Source organism: Microtus pennsylvanicus, chromosome 2, assembly GCF_037038515.1.
Source record: "Microtus pennsylvanicus isolate mMicPen1 chromosome 2, mMicPen1.hap1, whole genome shotgun sequence".
Lineage (NCBI taxonomy): Eukaryota > Metazoa > Chordata > Mammalia > Rodentia > Cricetidae > Microtus > Microtus pennsylvanicus.
In genome coordinates, this window is record NC_134580.1 from 136,141,597 (window position 1) to 136,160,775 (window position 19,179).

The following is a 19,179-nucleotide window of genomic DNA, read 5'->3' on the forward strand; positions in this document are numbered from 1 at the left end:
AGTGGGGCCCAAATGAGCTGCTTCACAAGGTACAGAGTAGGACCTCGGGAGTGGGACACAGTTATATCTTTCACACCTGGGAAAAACCACAGAGCTCTGATGTTCTGCATGTTTTGTAGATTCACAATTTGTTCTTTGCTTTTTGAGCCATCTGAGGTGAACACAGGCCGGATGCAATGCTTTAGGAAAATAAAACAGCCACAGATCTCAGTGCTTTCCATGCAAACAAAAGGGTACAGCTCAGTCACTTAGCAGTGTCAAGTTATAAACTCATTCTGCCCTCATTTACTATTGTCAATCTCAAGTATAGAGGTCGGAAAAACCTTACATTATGCCTTTTACCATTGTGTAAAAATGAAATGGATGTCACAAAAAAAAAACAAAACAAACAAAAACCAGTTCAGTATGGTAGCTCATACCTACAATTCTAGTACTCAGCTAGCCGAGGCAGGATTTTGAGTTTGATGCTAGTGGGGTACAGAGTGAGACCCTGTCTCAAAACAACTTAAAAATTCCCAATAAAAACCCAAACGCAAAGCTATCTTTTCCTTTTGCCCATATTCTCTTCTGAGTTAGCACTTCTATTACATTTTTTTTAAATTTTTTTTATTGACAAAAGGAGAATAAAGAAAAGAAAAAAAAAAACAAATTTCCACCTCCTCCCAGCCTCCCATTTCCCTCCCCCTCCTCCCACTCTTCTCCCCCTATTACATTTTAAAAGTGTGTTTTCCTTATCACTTTAAATTATACTTGCTCCTTAATGCATGTACAATCACAGGTTAAAAAACAACTCACAGTCCCAATTCACAAACTCATAACTAATTCAACCACTTTGAGCACACTGCTGAATTTCCACCTTCCAGTCTTGGGTATTATGTCGATGCACTGCCATTTTCTCCTAAGGCTCTGGGATTCTGTACCCACGGCCTGCTTACTGCAGTACTGGAAGAGCACCCATCTCTGAATACTGACTTCGTCTCTGCCACTAGCAGGCTTACATGGCATCTTCCACTCTATAGATGGCTGTCAATCGAGTTGGGTGGGCAAGTTTAGCCAAGACATGAGGATGTGCATGTGTAGGAGTCACTGAGCCAAGTTCTGTCAGTATCTTCAGACTTTTGAAAGTCAATGTTCTGATCCTTTATTGTTCACTTATGTCTATTTCTGAACTGACCCCAATCAGGGAATGGGAGCAGGATATGATTTACTGGACAAATCAGACTTCAAAACAGATAAAGGAAATAACAGATGATATTCAATAACAATGTCTTATGAAGATCTAAATTAAAAAATATCCCTAGCCAGGCACAGCAGCATAGGACTTGAAAGGAGGAACAAGAAGATCTGGGCTCCATGCCAACCTAGGTTATGTAGTAAGACTTTTGTCTCACAAACCAAAGCCAAATCACCTCTCCCTCTCCAGAAAACAATCAGAGGGCAGAATGGATGCACAGTAACAATGAAAAGCCTAAAGGAAACAGGATTAATTTTTGATGCTAAGCTGATTTTCCAGAGACTGGAGGTCTATTCTCCAGCCACAGAAGCTGATATGTCCAGAGACCTGCCTTAAAGATGTGCTTAGCACTACAGAAAATGATGAGAAATGGGTCCTAGCAGGGGAAGATTAGGTCAGGGTGGAGATGTCCTTGAAGGGGATATTGGAACCAGCTACTGACTCTCTGCTTCCTAGCTACCACGAGTTGAAAAGGCTGCTCTCCCAGGAGCCTGGCACCATGGTGTGCTGTCCTGTTGCAGGTCTGAAGGCAACAGGGTTAAATGATCATGGGCTGTAACCTCTGAAACTTGAGTCAAAAGACACTCTTTGAGATGATCATCTTATATCTGTTTCATTAGCAAATTTGCCTAGTTCAGACTCACGCTTGCTTTACTTTCAAGGTCCTACAGGGCTCCATTTGGAATCAGTTAAGAAATTATCCCTTCTTGGTGTGTCCTGATTAGAAACAACTTTGGACTGGTCCAGATATTGCCATATCGATTGAGAACACAGTGAACTCTGGAGCTCTGCTAAAATTTCACTATGACAGAGGGTAAAACCTGCTTCAAAATGGGCTCTATTTCCCATAGTTTGATATTTATATCAGGCAGTATAGGTGGTATTTCCTCAACCCATTCCTAGATAAATGCTTATGACTAAATCTAGTTCCCAAGGGCAATAACCTCAAAGAATTGTTGATGATTTATTTATTAAAGATATTAATGTGTTTACATAAGCAAAACACACGGAATAATAATAGCACTTGGGGAAGTCTAGTAGTTTTTCAGTAGTGCTAGGATCTCTTATTTTACCCACCTTCACAGGTGATTTAGTTGCAGTCTTGGCAATCACAAGGAGGTCTGAAGGTCAAGGCTCCAGATTCTCCCCTACTCTGTATATACTCCATGTATAAGGGCAAACATTATGAAGAATGAAAGTATATTTGTGCATATGGAGATTGCACTGTTCTGTAGGTAGACTCCAGTCCATCAAGCATGCAGAACTTTGTTTCATCTCTAGACTCAGAGACTTAAAACTTGAACCGTCCCTATAAATATCATTATCACCTTTACAAATTTATCAATCACTCCCAATAATCATTTATCCAATTCCTTGCCTTTAACGTACCCAATATCTTTCTTTTTTTTCTTTTTCTTTTGATTTTTCGAGACAGGGTTTCTCTGTGTAACAGTACTAGCTGTCCTGGAACTAGCTCTTGTAGACCATGCAGGCCTTGAACTCACAGAGATCTACCTGCCTCTGCCTCCAGAGTGCTGGGGATTAAAGGCGTACACCATCACTGCTCGGTTTTTCTTCTTTTTTAGATAAAGTTTGATGACACGTTAAAAAGGGAAAAAAGAAATCCCTACCAAATTATGAACTCTTAAAAGCTAGACTGGAAGAGCAAGAGTCAAAATCAAACCCTGACCTGGGCTATCATTATTGTGCTGACTCCCTCATTCATTATGTTTTTGTGATGTTTGAGCATACAGGCTGCACCTTGACCATCTATAGTGTTGGTCTTCTTGGTCACTTCATTTAAGCTGAGTGTTAGAGGAATCTCACACACTAAAAACACATGGAAAAACGTCAAACTCTCTAATTTCAGTGCAGACTTCATGATTATTTTTTATCTTTTCCCAATTTTCCAGCAGTCCATATTAAAAACAGCCATTACAAAGTATCTCCTCCTCTCTTCTCAGATCTAATTCTGGACCGTTCAACCCACTTCCTTTGGTTGCTACACATGTAAGTCAATCATCTTGGATGATTTTACCTCTCTGTAGATTTGGCATTCCCACTTTTTGCTTTTCTTGGTGTTTTACCTATTCAATGGTTAATGATTACACTCCATTAGGAGAGGTAAGTTTATTCCAAAACTTTTGTCTCTGGCCTTAATGCTTCCAATCTGCTTTCTAAAAATTCCTGTAGGAATGTCTAAACTGGCCACTCATGTTTGGTTTCTCATACTATTGTTCTCGTCGACATTTTGCCCTACAAGCAATTTAATGTTGAGTAAGCATTGCAAAGGAGTCCAGAGCTTCATAGCTGCCAAGGGCTCATGAAGCAATCTGTCTAGGGTTTGTGAAGATTGGCCAAGTGCCTGATGCTAAATACTTTGTGGCTTTGGTGGTTTCTGTTGCCAACCTATTTACAGCCACCACTGCAAAATGAAGGTGACCAAAATATACATGGGAATGTGCTGTATTCAAACAAAATTATTAAATAAATAGATGGCAGGCATCAAGGTAATACTTTTCTAACTTTTTAAGTCTTTATTTAAAAAGATTAGCTGCAGGGATTTGTATATGCTAGGCAAGTGTTCTCCCACTGACCCATATTGTTCTTCTTCAAATGTTCTTCTTCTCCTTCTCGGTGGCGAAAAGGAGGATGCAAGACACAACAAAACCCATGTGGCGCGAGGTTTATTGCAGCGTGCGTACAGGTAAAGGGAGCGAAGGGAAAAGAGGACTAATGGACGGCGGTCCAGCTTTTAAAGGGTCCTCCATGCTCGTGCGTCAAACGCCACATTCTGCGCCTGCGCAGGCTTTGCATGGATCGCTAGAGGCTCCTGGGAAATTTAGTTCCCCAGGCGAACTACGCTCAGGGGCCTTCTGGGGAAATAACAAATATCCCTAACTTCAAATTAGGTTCTTGATAGATCAAATACTAGCTTTTGCCTTTTAACCTTAATGTTGAGTATATGTTACTTCTTTAAAAACTATTTACCATACTTAGCAACCTGTCTTTGATTCTAACATCCCTTCATCAGCACAAAGAACTGCCAATAGATTTTATTTATAATCACCAGCTTCCTTTGAAGCCAGGGTGATTAGTGGGATGGGTTAACACCTACTTTTCATCTAGTTTCTTCTCCTGGCCAAAGCCCTAAACGCTGATACCACTGCATGAAGCACAGCAGACAATCTATAACTAAGCCACATCTGTCATGACATCCTGGAAGTCAGGGCAGCTAACACAAAGAGCAATCATCCTAATGGTTACCTGCAAGTCATTTTGTGGGTTCCAGTCAGAATCAAATATGATGCAGGTATCAGCAGCTGTGAGATTGATCCCTAGGCCTCCTGCTCTGGTGCACAGAAGAAAAACAAAGCGGTCTGAGTCTGGCTTACAGAACCGGTCGATGGCTGCCTGGCGCAGGTTCCCCCGTACTCGCCCATCAATCCGCTCATAGGTGTATCTGAGGGGACCCAAATGAATAAAAGCCCAGGTGTTAATCATGGTTCAAAGAACAAACAATCAGAAAGCAAATGACCAATGGTCCCAATCCTCCCCTTCTCAATTTAGACCAAATGACAACAGCTTCAAAGAAATCCCACCCCCTACAGAAGAAGTATAGCAGATTAAAATAGCATCAAAAAAATCTCTCCCCTGTGAAACAATTAAAAAAGCCAGGATGACTACAAGAGTTAAAAATCACAAAGTACTGATCCCCAGTAAGTTGTCTAAATAACTTATTCTCACAAATTTCCCAGTTTATACTGCAGAGAATCTCATTCTACAATTTTCCTGGCAAAAAAGCAGATTCAGCAGTGCTCGTATCTGGGCTCAGAGTTCACTTCAGTTTCCAGTGGCTCAGAGTAATTGGAGGTGGTAAGGAGCCTGTACTGGCAGACCTGGACTATGAAATGGCCATTTCCACCTTGTCAGTTTTTCAAAATGTTAGATGCACAGAGCAAAACCTTCATGAGTAGAGTCAAATCATAGGAAGGGTTTCTAAGATGCGCTAGGGATAAGAATGCTGTACAAAATGATTTTAAGGTGTGTGACTTCTGTTTGTGCTGCATTTGTCTAACTCTGTGCAGTTGTGACTCTTTATCGTCTAAAACACCCAATGGTCTAATAAAGAGCTGAATGGCCAATAGTGAGGTAGGAGAAAGGATAGGCGGAGCTGACAGGCAGAGAGGATAAATAAGGAGGAGAAATCTGAAAAAAAGAAAGAGGAGTAAGATAGAACAAGCAGAGGAGGACACCAGGGGCCAGCCGCCTAGCCATACAGCCAGCCATGGAATTAAGAGTTAAAGTAAGATACACAGAAGTAAGAAAAGGTAAAAGCCCAAAGGCAAAAGGTAGATGGGCTAATTTAAGTTAAGGAAAGCTGGCAAGAAACAAAGTGAGCTAAGGTCAGACTTTTATAAGTAAAAATAAGCATCCATGTATTTATTTAGGAGTTGGGTGGCTGGGGTCCCTAAAAGAGCAAAGAGCCAAAAGAATAAGAAAACAACAAGGGAGCTGGAGAGACCGCTCAGCGGTTAAGAGCATTGGCTGCTCTTCCAGAGGTCCTGAGTTCAATTCCCAGCAACCACATGGTGGCTCACAGCCTTCTATGAGCTCTGGTGCCCTCTTCTGGCCTGCGGTCATACACACAGACAGAATATTGTATACATAACAAATAAATAATTTTTTTTTTTAAAAAAAAGAACATTCTGAGAAAAAGACTGAGCCTGGGGGCTCAGTGCTTTGAGTACTGGCTGCTCATGCAGAGGACCTGGGTTTGAGTCCCAGCAGCTACATGGTGGTTCACAACCATCTATATAACTCCAGTTCCGTTGTATCTGACATCATCTTCTGTCATCCTTGGGTATCAGACATGCACACAGCACACAGACATGCTTGTAGGTAAAATGTCCATATACATAAAAATAAATAAACCTGAAAAACTGTTTTTAAAGAAAGACCAAGTCCTTTAAAACAGCATTCCGGAAGGACAAAATCAACAAATAGGGATGACAAAGCTAGGACATCACCTGGGGAGGCATGGCAAGGATGGGTTGTGTCCATAAAGCAGAAAGCATTTTGGCAGCTATACCGTAACAATAGTTTTTTTTTTTTAAAACAAAAACAAAAAAACCAAACAAAAAAAACAAAACAAAAAAACAAAACGGTATGTGTGCAGAATGGCAGAGACGATCCTCAATCTATCACTTGTTTAGTTTTGAGGGAGTGCTCTCAAAGAACAAACAACTAAAAATGGATTTATATGAAGTCTTAAATCACTCTCAACTCTCCCTTTATTTCTGAGCCAGATCTTCTGGCTCTGCCCCCACTTCTGTATGAATCTGGCATGAAATTCAATGAGGACAAAACCAAACTGACAGCTGGAGCAGTAAAGACACTCAAGAACAAAGAAAACCTGGAAGGCTAATAAGTTCGAATGAAGAAAGCGATACCAGAAAATTTCTCACACTAAACTTCAGTAATTAACCCTCTGTGACAACTGTATTTTGAATAAGATCCCTAGGAATTAATGGGGCTCATCAAGCTGTAATTCTGAGAAACTCGTATGTCAACAAGAAGCAGGTGGCACTCTGGATAAACCTCTAAGGGACTGGATGGGGGTGGAGATGACATGTTTTTGGCACAAGAGTTGTTGACCTCAGAAAACCTGAAGGGAAATGAACAATTTTCTTGTCTGCTAGCAATGAGCAGTTGGAACACACACACACACACACACACACACACACACACACACACACACACACACACACACAGAGTGAGAGTGCTCATATTTATAACCCTTCATAAGCATGTAACATTTTTGTGTAAAATTCAGTAAGAAATAATCAGAATTAGTCATGGAACACCAGCAGCTGTGCTGTTCTGTTCACTTGGTATCTATAACAGGTTTCAACAGAAGGTTTAGACCCATTAGCTTTCTCCAAGAAGAGAATGGTAGGTCTCAATAATTCTTTCATGTAAATTTCTACCATGGTGCTCAGAGGACTTTCCTTATTATCTAATCTAATTTTGAAGAACTATCTACACAATATTAAAACTTAGCATATCCACAGTTAAATCTGCCATTTCCTTCAGTATTCTTTCTGTGAAGTGATGTAATTTATAATGACAAACAGAATCTTCAAAGATAGGAACATGTGCTAAGACAACTGAGACCTACTCCAATTTAACTACTTGAGAAGACATGTAGTGTTAATGCTACTAACTCCAATCACCATCTTTAGATCACCCGTATATCACAGTGACAGAGTCGAAGACAGTGAGAGGAGACCAGTGCAGTTCCTGCACAGGATCTAAACAATCCACAATGCCGGACTTCTCACTTGCACAAGCACAGAAGCCAGGAGTAAAAAGCAGGGTGCCATAGTCAGTGTCACAAAGCCTCAGAGAGCCACTGAGTGGACAATTCTTTCTGAGTTGTTGGCTCAAGTACTTTAGAAACTTAAGGATATAATGCCTTCAATGATGCACATCTACCATACTAGACAGTAAGAATGTCCCTACATCATGCTTAATGCTACTGCAATTCTATTTCTTCCAACGGAAGCAAAGATAAACAAGTGTGGGATTTTTCTTAAGCAAAACAGTAACTCCACATTATGAAAGCTATGACTTATGAATTTATTCCAGACAGTTAAACTTGAGACTATCTGGTCCTAAGATTAACAATGGACTTGGTCAATCTTTAAAAGGCATTCCTTTTCGCTGACAGTGACGTTTGTTGTTGTCGATGTTTAAGCCTCCAGTGCTGGGTTAGAGTGCTGAGGAAGGACAGCCTCACCTCCTCTGGATGAGATAATCTTCCAGGATATCGAGACAGCGCACCATCTGAGAGAAGATGAGCACTTTGTGGCCACCTGCGATCAGTTTGGGGAGCAGCTTGTCGATCAGCACCAGCTTCCCGGCTGCCTGGATCATGGCCTGCAGCTGGAAGTCAGAGGCCTCAGAGCTGTGGGCTTTCCGGAAATCTTCCAGAATCTTTTCCTCTGCCCCTGGAAAAGAATGAGCAAAATATTCTTGAATAAAATGTAATTAAAAGCTGTTCTTTGTTTTATAGATTCTGGGGAAATAAAGGAAATCCTAACTACTGGACCAGCAGTCAGATTCGGGGTCTGTACCCTTAGCAGTCAGTTTGCAGGGTAAAGTAAAGTCACCTTACTTTACTGAGAACTCCCTCTAGGAAATTCAGAGTTTGGGATGTCAAGTTCTAACCCAACTTACTCAAGCAGAGAAAATCATCCAGAGTTGGCAGAAGACTTTCATAACTTTGTTACTGCAAGATTAGCAAGAAAGGGATCCAAGTCCCACCACTACTAGGGTTCCTCAAACAGTTTCACCATCTTTCTAAACCTCTAAAACCAAAGCAAAACATCCAAACCCTGGGCCTACAGAGATGGCTCAGTTGGCAAGACCTGAGTTCAATCCTCAGTGCCACATGAAAATATGGGTATGGTAGCAGATGCCTGCAACCCCAGAATAGGGCAGGAGGCAGAGAAAGGAGACTACTTGGGCTTCCTAGATAGCCAGTCTAGTTGAATTGGTGAACTCGTGGTTCAATGAAAGACCCTGTCTCAAAAATAAGGTGCAGAGTGACTGAAGAAGACAATTGAGGTTGACTGCCACACCTTCTCCAATTAGTCAGAGTGACTAATATGACCGAACTTATACACGAACATTTAATCTCATTGCTGCACCATCATTCATTCAACTGAGTAACACATTTCTATTCTCAAATGGAGAGTCTGGGTGAGATTATGAGTCATAAGGGCAACAAATGGTTAATGCCACATTCTCTGCTAGGCAGGTCTACAGAAGCCCTGCAGAGGCAGAGTTGGTAGAAGTTATTACATTATTCAGGCAGATCCATCATTCTCAAATACCTCTATTTCATACTTACTGAAAAGAAAAAATGTTAAGTTTTAGTGCAGTGGTTCTCAACCTGTGGGTCACAACTCTTTTGGGGTTGCATATCAGATATTCTGCATATTAGATATTTACATTTCAATTCACAATAGCAAAATTAGTTATGAAGTAAAAATGAAATAGTTTTATGGTTGGGGTCACCGTAGCATGAAGAACTGTATTAAAGGGTTGCAGCATTAGGAAGGTTAAAAACCACTAGGCCAGTGTATAAAGAAAACTTAGCATAAGGCCTTTGCTCATCACTGGCTTTCAGCAGATGCCCATGCCTGTCCTGAGTTACTGCTCCCTATTGCCCTGACTCACCATTGATCAGGTAAGGGTGGTTGCAGCATTTTCTTAGTTCCATCATAGTATTGATAAGATTGGGCATGTTGTGCTGATTTGCGCCTTTGGTCAGGAAGGAAAAGTTTTTCTCCAGGATGGCACGGTAATACTTTTTCTGGATATTGGTCAGTTCTACTTCGATGATGGTTTCTTGCTTGGGAGCAAGGTTCTTTTCCACATCATCTTTCAGGCGCCGAAGCATCATTGGTTTTAAGATAGACTGCAATTTCTTTACCTGTTTAGAAAAAGGATAGCCATTTATTTGCCCCAGTTTGGACTAAATGATCAATAAGATATTTCAAGATTCACTATAATCTCTTCAATGTCATCATAGTATTGAGGTCATAAAAATCACATGAAAAGGGGAGCTTACAATAATATCTGGAAGAAAAGGGGATCTGGTTTCAATTCAACATATATCAAGAATCTCTGTGGCAACCTTTTAACAAAATAAAAAGGGAAAAGGAAGACAACACCTATTCTCTAGGATGGAAGAAACAAAGCTTTCTTGCTCTTTTTCCTACACACACATGCACGGAAATTACACCAAGAATACTTTGTCTTGTTAGAAAGTACAAGTGATACATTAAGAAGAAAGACAGAGATGCTGAAAAGGACAAAGTTAAGAACTAGAGGCAGTTTGAAATGGAGTTATCCTATGCCTTTCAAATAATAGCAGAAGTATTTGTGTTTAGAAGTAGGAGTGTGTGAAGAATTAATGCTGTATGGTAACATCGTGGGAGCTGTCATATTTGGTCCATTTCAAGTCTGGCAGTGTTCTTTGCTAAAATTTGGCTACGTGTCTAAGAGACCACACCTACACAAAGACCCCATTCACTAGACTGTAGAACAAGGTAACCCATTCCCTCTTCCAGGAAGACAGTGACAGTGTAGTTGATTCAAGGTCAAACACCCGAATTAACCCACATACAGCTCAAGTGTGACACCAGTAAGATCAACCCTATGAGAAAACAAAAAAAGGACATGAGAGCACAAAAGAAATTAAGTTCCAAAGTCAAGAAGGGCTGGCTGTCCACTGTTTCTACAAGGGGCAGGGTCTGCTGCAGCACTGCTCCCTGAAGAAACACAGCACAACCTGAGGGTCAGGTGAGGAGAGATACTTACTGAAATAGGTCTTAGACGATGAAGAACATGGTTTATGTTGGAAATAGACATTTCTGAGAACTTATATGTACTGTGTTTTAAAATAAAACATTTCTTCTTTATAAAATAAGTCGAATGAAGATTACCAGAGAGTGGGCTTGGGAGATGTTGGTCAAAGGTCATACAATTTTAGTTAGATAGAACAAAGTGAAGAGAGCTATTGTATAACATGGCAACTATAATTAATAACAATGTATTCTTGAGGACTGCTGTGAGAGTGGATTTTGAGTATTTTCACCACAAAATGTAAGATGATAATGTAATGCATAAATTAAGTAGTTTGATTCAGCTATTTCTATGTGTACATATTTCAAAATCTATGGTATAAAACGCATATACAATTTTTGTGTCAATTAAAAAAATATAATTAAAAATACAAAATAAACCAGACAGCTAATTTTTTTTTCTAATATCAACTTTAAACCTAACTGTTTTTAGACCTTAATTTTACTATCCAAAGGAATTTAGGAATGTTGTTCCCCCAATGGGTAAAGAGTTACTATGTAAGAGCCTAAAGAGAAAAACAGTACTAGCTAATTGTTAAAGGTAGGGACAAATGTCAATCTGCCACATGCTGGGTTCAGCTTTTGCCCTTCACTTGGTTCATACCTGAATCATTTAGAGTATACTATATGCCAGACACTTTGCTGGTCAATACAACAAACACAACTTTGAAGAAGATGTGGGCCTTGTCCTCAAGGAGATCATTGTCTAGGAAGAAGAAAAAATGCATACCACAAATTAAGTGCAATGGGAGAAGAGGATGCATTTCCAATGGTCCAAAAATGGAGAGTGGGTTGGAGCTGGCTGTTGAAGAATCAACAGATATTGAATGCAGAGGAGGAGAATTAGATGTGATTTTTTTCACTGTTTCCAAAGTCTGAAGTGCATGACAAGTAAAAGCAACAGATTGGAACCACAGTGTATTCACATCAGTTAGTGGCAGTCTTAAACTTTTCTGGTCCCCAAATTCTCTACACCAACACATTTTTGCACCGTTGCTAGATCAATTAGCTTTCTTTAAGAAAAAGTCTTGTAAGACTCCTCTGTTACCGTCTTGCTCTTCAACCTCCATTTCAAGATCTTCCAACAACATAACCATGACTCTTCTGGTTTTACTTTGTACTTCGGTCATCCTGTTTCAGCCCACCAGATCATCTGTCACTACTACATGATTTCATGGCTCTGATTATTCTGAGCTTTCCCTCCCATGTAGTCACTCTTTTTCACCATTGGGGACCTACTCTCAAAAGATTCTTATATCGTATCCTCTCCTTTGTCATTCCAGACTCCTAATGGGTATGACCCTTCCTTTTACATGCCCAACTCTGCTATTTGTTCCTCTTATAGCATTAAGCTTGTCTGACATATTTTTTTAATTCCTAGTAGAGACTTCTAACAACAATAGATGAATATTTTTATATATTGGGTTTAATAAACTAGACTGTACTAGATCTTCTAAAGCTGGAGAACTTCAGGTAATTGAAACAAAATTAGAATTATCAGTTACTCCACATATGTGACTGCCTTTTTTCCCTCACACTGTGTAATGTATAACCAAGAAGAGTGGCCCTGGGAACACGCTGCAGATTATGGAGCAGGAAGGATGAAGGAGTGAGGGAAGCAGAAGACAACACCATGCTCCTGAGGCCAGAGCTACACACATCACTGAACGGGCAAGGGCATTCAGTGAACCAGGAGGCCAAATAATTCTTATTAGCAGTAAGAATTGCTAATAATTAGGTGCTTTCTTCAACATAAGCAAATATTCAAAGCTCATTTTACAAGAGTAGGAACTTTAAAACATCCTGTCTTGCATTTTCCTTAACATCAAGGGAACCACCACGTTGTCTCAATCTGTTAGGTTCCCAATTACCTGCTCTTCTGTTTTGAGATCGCCAAACTCCTCTAAGAAAGCAGTCTCTGAAGGAAACTGTGAGGGCTCCAGAAAGTTAAGCAAACTGAAGAGTTCTTCCACAGAGTTCTGCAAGGGTGTTCCTGTGAGCAGCACTTTGTGTTCCTATAAAAATTAAAAACAGATTGTGAACCATGTTGGAGTCACAAAAATAGTGCATGTCTGTAGTGAAAAATTAGTCATGGCACTCTGTGCCCAATTTGGGGGTAAATGTTTAATGAAAAGATTGGGTGCCAGTGCTGCGAAGCAGTAGTCATTAGCAGGTCAGCTCTCCTTTCACATCAATGACTGCAGCGGCAATTGCATAGTACCCAGAGCAGCCATTCGTTCACTCAGAATTGCTACGGGCCTGCCTACCTCTGTTCCGAGGCAGTCATGTTAAGACTATCATCTCTAGTACCAGTTCACTCAGGGACCCAGCACAAACTGGAAAACCTCATGTTTCCAGGTTACAAATCTCATGGAATTTTAGTGCTTTCTAGGTCTCTCTGGGAGTCAATCTGTGGCAAAAAGGATGTGCAAAAGAAATTCATGTTTATTTATGTAAAAAGCTAGCTAGCTCTCACCAGGGCCATGAGCTTTAGCCCCTCCAGAAGTTTGCAGTTCCTGTTCTTCAATCTGTGGGCCTCATCGATTATCACACAGCTCCAGTGAATCTTCTTCAGCTCTGGGCAATCTGCCAGGATCATCTCAAATGTTGTGATGACAACATGGAACTTGAAGACTCCTGAAAGGGGGTTTCCCTGAGTATGACACAGATCAAAGCAGAGCTTTACACTAGGGCTACTGAATTCTACTTGTAGTTCTGAGAAAACAGCACAGTTCGATGGTAGATGAGAAGCCACATGTCCTGTTTTCTCTCATATGAGAAAGGAGAAAACCTAAGAATTAACTATTAGAAAAGAGAAGACCTCAGAATATCACAGAATCCAATTTCAAGTCAGTGTCCTCATGAAGAGGAGAAAGATGAAGGGCAATAAGGGAACTTTTCGTTTCTGAATCATGATTACTAAGAAGACTATTCATGCATTATCTTCAGCCTAGAGTCTACTTAAGCCAGGCTACCTTGAACACTCAAGGAAACCCTCTGCTACTTTTCAGATTTACATCATCTTACCCTATCACTCAGTTCTAGCACAACTCCAAGAGCAATGGGCACATAGCTGTTATAAGTGCTGCTAGACAGGCTACACCCCCTTCTGCTGTCTGTCTGGATGTCACCACCACATCTCAAGAGTAGAGCTGCCTACTGTTAAAGCAATATAAAATTTCTACCAAACAATGCATACATTATCTGAACCCCTGGTTTTCCTCTGATTGATCATTTTTTTACTTTAATTATAAAAACCACTGCCTGGTGAAAATACAGAAACATACTCAATAAAGTGATAACAGACAACAAAAATACAGAAAATAAAGTTGTGTTTTCAACATGAAACTTGCTTTTATCTTTCCTCATCCAATCTGTTTATTTCCTCTACAAATTCCCTGGGCTCAAATTTTAAACACCATACACTTTTCTTTTTAATAAATTTTTTTTGAGACAAAGTCTCACTACGTAGTCGTGGCTGACCTCACAAACAAGCAATTTCACAGGTTAGTCAGTAAACCAAGTTTTCAGTGTCCTAAAAAAGACCTCACGTGTATCTCACAGGGATAAGAAAGTACCTCTTCAATGTGTGTTTTGTTACAGTCTTACACAAAATACACAGGGTGAGCCTCAGCAAAAGGAACCCTACAAACAAGCAAACAGTAGCTCAAGATGAAGGACTGAAACTCCCGAAGACAGGTGGCAGAAAGGCTGTTGTGAAGTTAGGAGTCTCTGGGTCTTTGGCTTCAGGGGGGCTCACCTGTGCATCCCTGTACACCATTTCATACTGCTGAATCATCTGCCTGCTGATCTGGCTGCCATGGTACACAATAGCATTCATCTCCGTCCACGTCCGGAATTCTCGCTCCCAATTAGTGATGGTGGAAAGAGGGGCAATGATGAGAAAAGGACCATGGATTCCCCTGACGAATATTTCTGAAAGGAATGTGATGGACTGGATGGTTTTCCCTAGGCCCATTTCATCCGCCAAAATACAGTTTTTTCTGCAGAGGGTAAGAAGTATGAGTAATTCATTACCAACACAGAAAATCACAGAGGTTAGTTATAACTCAGGCTGATCTGAGGTGGATGAAAACTTTATAATTTTGCAGCAATGAAACTAAAACTAGTTTTATAATTATTGATGCTTTGCCTAGGCCAATTTATAAAACAAAACTATTAGAATAGAAACTATAAATACTATAAAAAACACTATTAAGGCAGGGGGAAAATATCTACAACCCAACTAGACTTTTTAAAATTTAATTTTTAAGTTAACTCTTTAGGTTAGCACACACACCATTGTGTTTTCTCTCATACATTATCATTACAGTTGGTTCCTTCTTGCCCCCAACCCCATGCTGAGTCTTTCTTTTTTGCTTCCATGTCACACACACTCAACTGTACTCTTATTCCTTCCTTTCTCACCTAAGACCTATGTTTATCTAAGCCAGTTTTCAGACCTTCAAATTTCCTAGAAACTACAGTAAAGATGGAAGTCCCATGGTTTACTTTTGTATTTATCAAAGAACAAAAATTTAACCTACATAATAAACTCCTTGTCATGAAAGTAAAGACATTTCTATCTAGTGATCAGAAGCAAAAGTGGTGGTCCTGGAAGAGGTGTGAACCCATCTGGTTTCACCCCCTCACTGTTCAGATATGTGACCCAACAACCTGTAGTTGGGTAACTTTTATGCTCTGGGTCGCATAGTAAGTAGCAAAGGCTCACTAGAACATTAGGACACCAGAATCCCTTCTAAGTGTGTTTTGCATTACAATGCACTGACTTAAAATACTGACTGTTGTCTTATGAAAATCTCAATCTATCGTTCTCAAATTTCACCAGGTTCTTCTAGATTCTAAAATGAACTAGAATACAAATAATTCACCAAAAAAACAGTGGAGTGAGTCTATCTGTTCTCTTTCACGGACTTTAAACTGAGGAGTGGCAGGTGCAGAGACAAGAGGCATGGTGGCAGATTCCTATAATTCTAGTACTTAGGAGGAAGAAGCAGGGGATCAAGAATTAAAGGTATTCTTAGTCTACAAACCTGGACCACATAAGACCCTCTATTAAAACACTAAAACCCAGAGAGACAAAGCCCATCTTCCTAGGATCTTAGTTTTATTCCTCCTATCATTTTGATCAGGCCATGCCCCTCTAAAACACACTTTCAATGACATCAACATATATCTCCTTTCATTCGGGAAACAACTGACATAAAAATAAAGTTCTGGAATGATTCCAAGCTGGGAACAGTGCTGCTCTTGCCATTTTTCTAGTCTACTCATTATATCTGAGGCTAAGGCAACAATACACCTGCAGTGTGTAAGCACAGGCCGGTTCAGCGTCCCTCACCTGTTGTACCAATTGAAAAGAAGCCAGTTCATCCCCTCCAGCTGGTACTCCCGCAGCCGGTTACTGTTCTTATACTCACGAGACGTCTCCAGCTTCTGCCAGGCGTCAGAAGCGGGTCGCTCCTAGGGAGGAAGCAGAGAGCACAGTGTACAAAAAGGTTTTAGAAACAACACGGAAAACAATGGGCAAGCTAGTATAAATTCCCATGCTGCTCCAAGGACGGATTCAAACTGCTTACATTTTTCTCAATGGTGCGACATTGTCTAAATCTTACCAGATTATGAATACTTCTATAAGGTTTACAAACAGTAATAGACCGACTTAATATCTAGTGTCAGACATCTTTACTAGGCTCTTGGATGACATTCTCATCTACACTTTAATTTCCCAACAAGTTTAGTTGGGTTTCATGGTTTCTCTAACAGAATTTCACTTTTGCTTGTTTGTGTCTCCTCACAGGGAAGGACAATGAGTAAAAGACTGTACTGATTTGTCTCTGAAGTTAGCACAGGAAGAAAAACTTTTATAATCAAATTATAAATTCTTTAATTCTCCTTACACAAAATACAGGCATTCTTTCCTTTTCCTCTCTCTCTCTCTCTCTCTCTCTCTCTCTCTCTCTCTCTCTCTCTCTCTCTCTCTCTCCCTCCCTCCCTTTCTCTCTCTCTCTCTTTTTGAGACAGGGTTTCTCTGTGTCGTTCTGGCTGTCTTTGAATTCATAGTGATCTGCCTGTTTCGGCCTCCTCAGTGCTGAGATTAAAGGCATGAGCCACCACTGCCTGGCCAAGTGTTCTCACTCTTTTGTTTGTCCAGATGAAATATCAGTTTCTAAAACTCAGTCATCTTGTGAATACTAGTGAGATGCCACATGACTATATACAAAGTTAAAAAGACGTATGTATCTGTGTGTAGGTATGTGACCATGAGTGCCCAGAGGAGGGTGTGAGATCTCCTGGAGCTGGAGTTATAGGCAGTCTTGAGTTGCTAAATAAATGAACTTAGGTTCTCTACAAAAACAGTAAATGCTCTCAGCCCTTTTCCCAGCCCCTTATATATTGCTTCAAGATAACCATGCAGCTATATCTAGACTGTTCATTTTTTTTTCATAGACTGTTTGTGAGTATTACAATAAAACCATTCTTTAATCACTGAAGCTATGTATCTGACAGGGACTTATTTTTCAAAATGGTGCTTTGCCAAGGTTGTAGAAATGGCTTAATGGGTGAAGCACTCGCTGTGTAAGCATGAACACCTGAATTTGGATCTTTAGTACACCCACAAAAAGTCAGGCATGGTCATGCAAAACTGTAATGGAGGGATGAGACATAGATGGGTTAATCTTTGGAGCTTTTTGGTCAGCCAGTTTAGTGAAGTGGTAAGCTCGCCCCACTCCCATTAAATGGGTAAGTGAACAATAACATAAACAGCAATAGAGGAAGATAGCATGTGTGCACATACATACATAAGATGGCTTTCAAACTCTAGCTTACGATTCTGTATAATTTTTGAATCAAGTTTTTTAAAATTATTATTGGAATTTCAATTAAAATGACAGTGCTTACTTATTTGGGAGACTATTTAAATCTTTATCCATTGAGCTTTTGTACCCACAAATTTATTTATTTAGGCTTTAGTTTCTTATTTACACAAAGAAACAACTTTTTAGCTTACAAACAAACTGAATCTCTAAACTGATATTTAAGATCTTAAAAAGAATTCTTAGGTATCAGAAATGAGAGACTGGATTTTTTGTTTTTCTAGATAGCATTTTTTCTTAGACTTTTGTGATTTTACTTTGAATTGCTTCTACAATAAAGTTTACATCTAAAATCTGTTGCTAACTGAAGCTAAGACATTTTTGTATGTGATATCTGAAAAATAACTTCCACTATGTCACTCATACTTGGAGTTGAGTCTAAGCTATCCATGACCTTCCAGAAAGACAGAACTGACAGCCTGCCTAGAGATTACTTCAGCTGTGTTAGACTAAGCACTTTGAAATGGGACCGTTGAATGCTAGCAGAAGCAGTTATAGGTGTTTTAGAAATAAAAGAGAAAACTTACCATTCCAATGTATTTTATAGAAACAGCTCTGAACAAACACACCCTGTACTCAGCAGCTACTCTGTCCCTTTGTTTTCAGAACCATTCAGCCCAGAATCCTGAAGCCCAAGCCACCCTGTCCATTGGGGGTTCTTTACAAGGAAAGGTGGAGGATTATCTGGAAGCTTCTCCACCTCTGTTGATTCAATCACTGGCTCTCAGTACTGCAGAGGCCATTTGAGGGGCCTTACTGAAAGCTCACGGCTGGCTTGGGAGCACCCTTGGGAGCACCCTCGTGCAGCAGTATCCCTCTCTGGATCATCCTTCGTTCAGACACTGAATGTCCTGTTCACCAAGACAGGCAAGGTCTCAACTTCAATACCCACAGCAAGAGTTCTTTTGCAAAAAGTACTGTTTTTAAAGGTGATTTACCCTTTGTTTATGTATAGTGTCCATTTCAGTTTAGATTTTTTGAGATAAAATTTCAAAATGCACATTTTCAGTGCAAACAAATCAATTGGGAAAAGGAGACAAGTCTAAAAGGACACTAGCTCACTGAGAAAACAGTGTCACAGCCAAGTAGTGAAGGAGAATGCAATCACCTGACATCACCTGAGAACTCCTCCTTCCTGCCCAGTGGGAGCTTGCTGAAAGAACGGGTTGGGATTCTGTTGACTTGTAGATGGTAAATCAGCCTCAGAATGAACCTCTGCTCCCACAATGCTTTGCTTGTGTATCATCACAGATAGGTGTGCTGTACTGTTCCACATGCATGTACTCTTTCCTTTAGACTGGACTCCTGGCCTGTACATTTTTTTCTTTATGGTATCACGCATACATCAACTTTTATCATGCTTAGTAAATGACTGACAAATTAAAAGAATAACTAGAGTACATATATAATGGAGGGCTAAAAGGGAGCTTGTCAACTACTTAGACAACACACCATGAGCTGTGTGAGTTTCTACTCGCAAGTCTGTATCTTCAGATGCTTCTTTCTATATATCTTCAATTGCTATTATACCAAAAACAAACACTGCTCTTAAATGGACTCTGACAGGGAGCTACACTTAATCTAGTCTTCCTCCTCCCACCAGTGATGC

The 19,179-nt window shown here is 40.1% G+C and overlaps 1 protein-coding gene across 3 annotated transcripts in view; it reads right to left on the bottom strand.

Moving 5' to 3' along the window:
• Chd6 (chromodomain helicase DNA binding protein 6) overlaps positions 1-19,179 on the bottom strand; it is a 159,166-nt gene that overhangs the window by 59,601 nt on the left and 80,386 nt on the right. For all 3 annotated transcript variants that reach the window (XM_075962929.1, XM_075962931.1, XM_075962932.1), the window contains exons 11-17: positions 16,034-16,155; positions 14,432-14,675; positions 13,148-13,324; positions 12,543-12,686; positions 9,482-9,737; positions 8,037-8,247; positions 4,502-4,697 (exon numbers count right to left, since the gene is read on the bottom strand). In XM_075962929.1, coding sequence (XP_075819044.1) covers positions 4,502-4,697; positions 8,037-8,247; positions 9,482-9,737; positions 12,543-12,686; positions 13,148-13,324; positions 14,432-14,675; positions 16,034-16,155 — 1,350 coding nt within the window. The remainder of the gene's footprint in view (positions 1-4,501; positions 4,698-8,036; positions 8,248-9,481; positions 9,738-12,542; positions 12,687-13,147; positions 13,325-14,431; positions 14,676-16,033; positions 16,156-19,179) is intronic.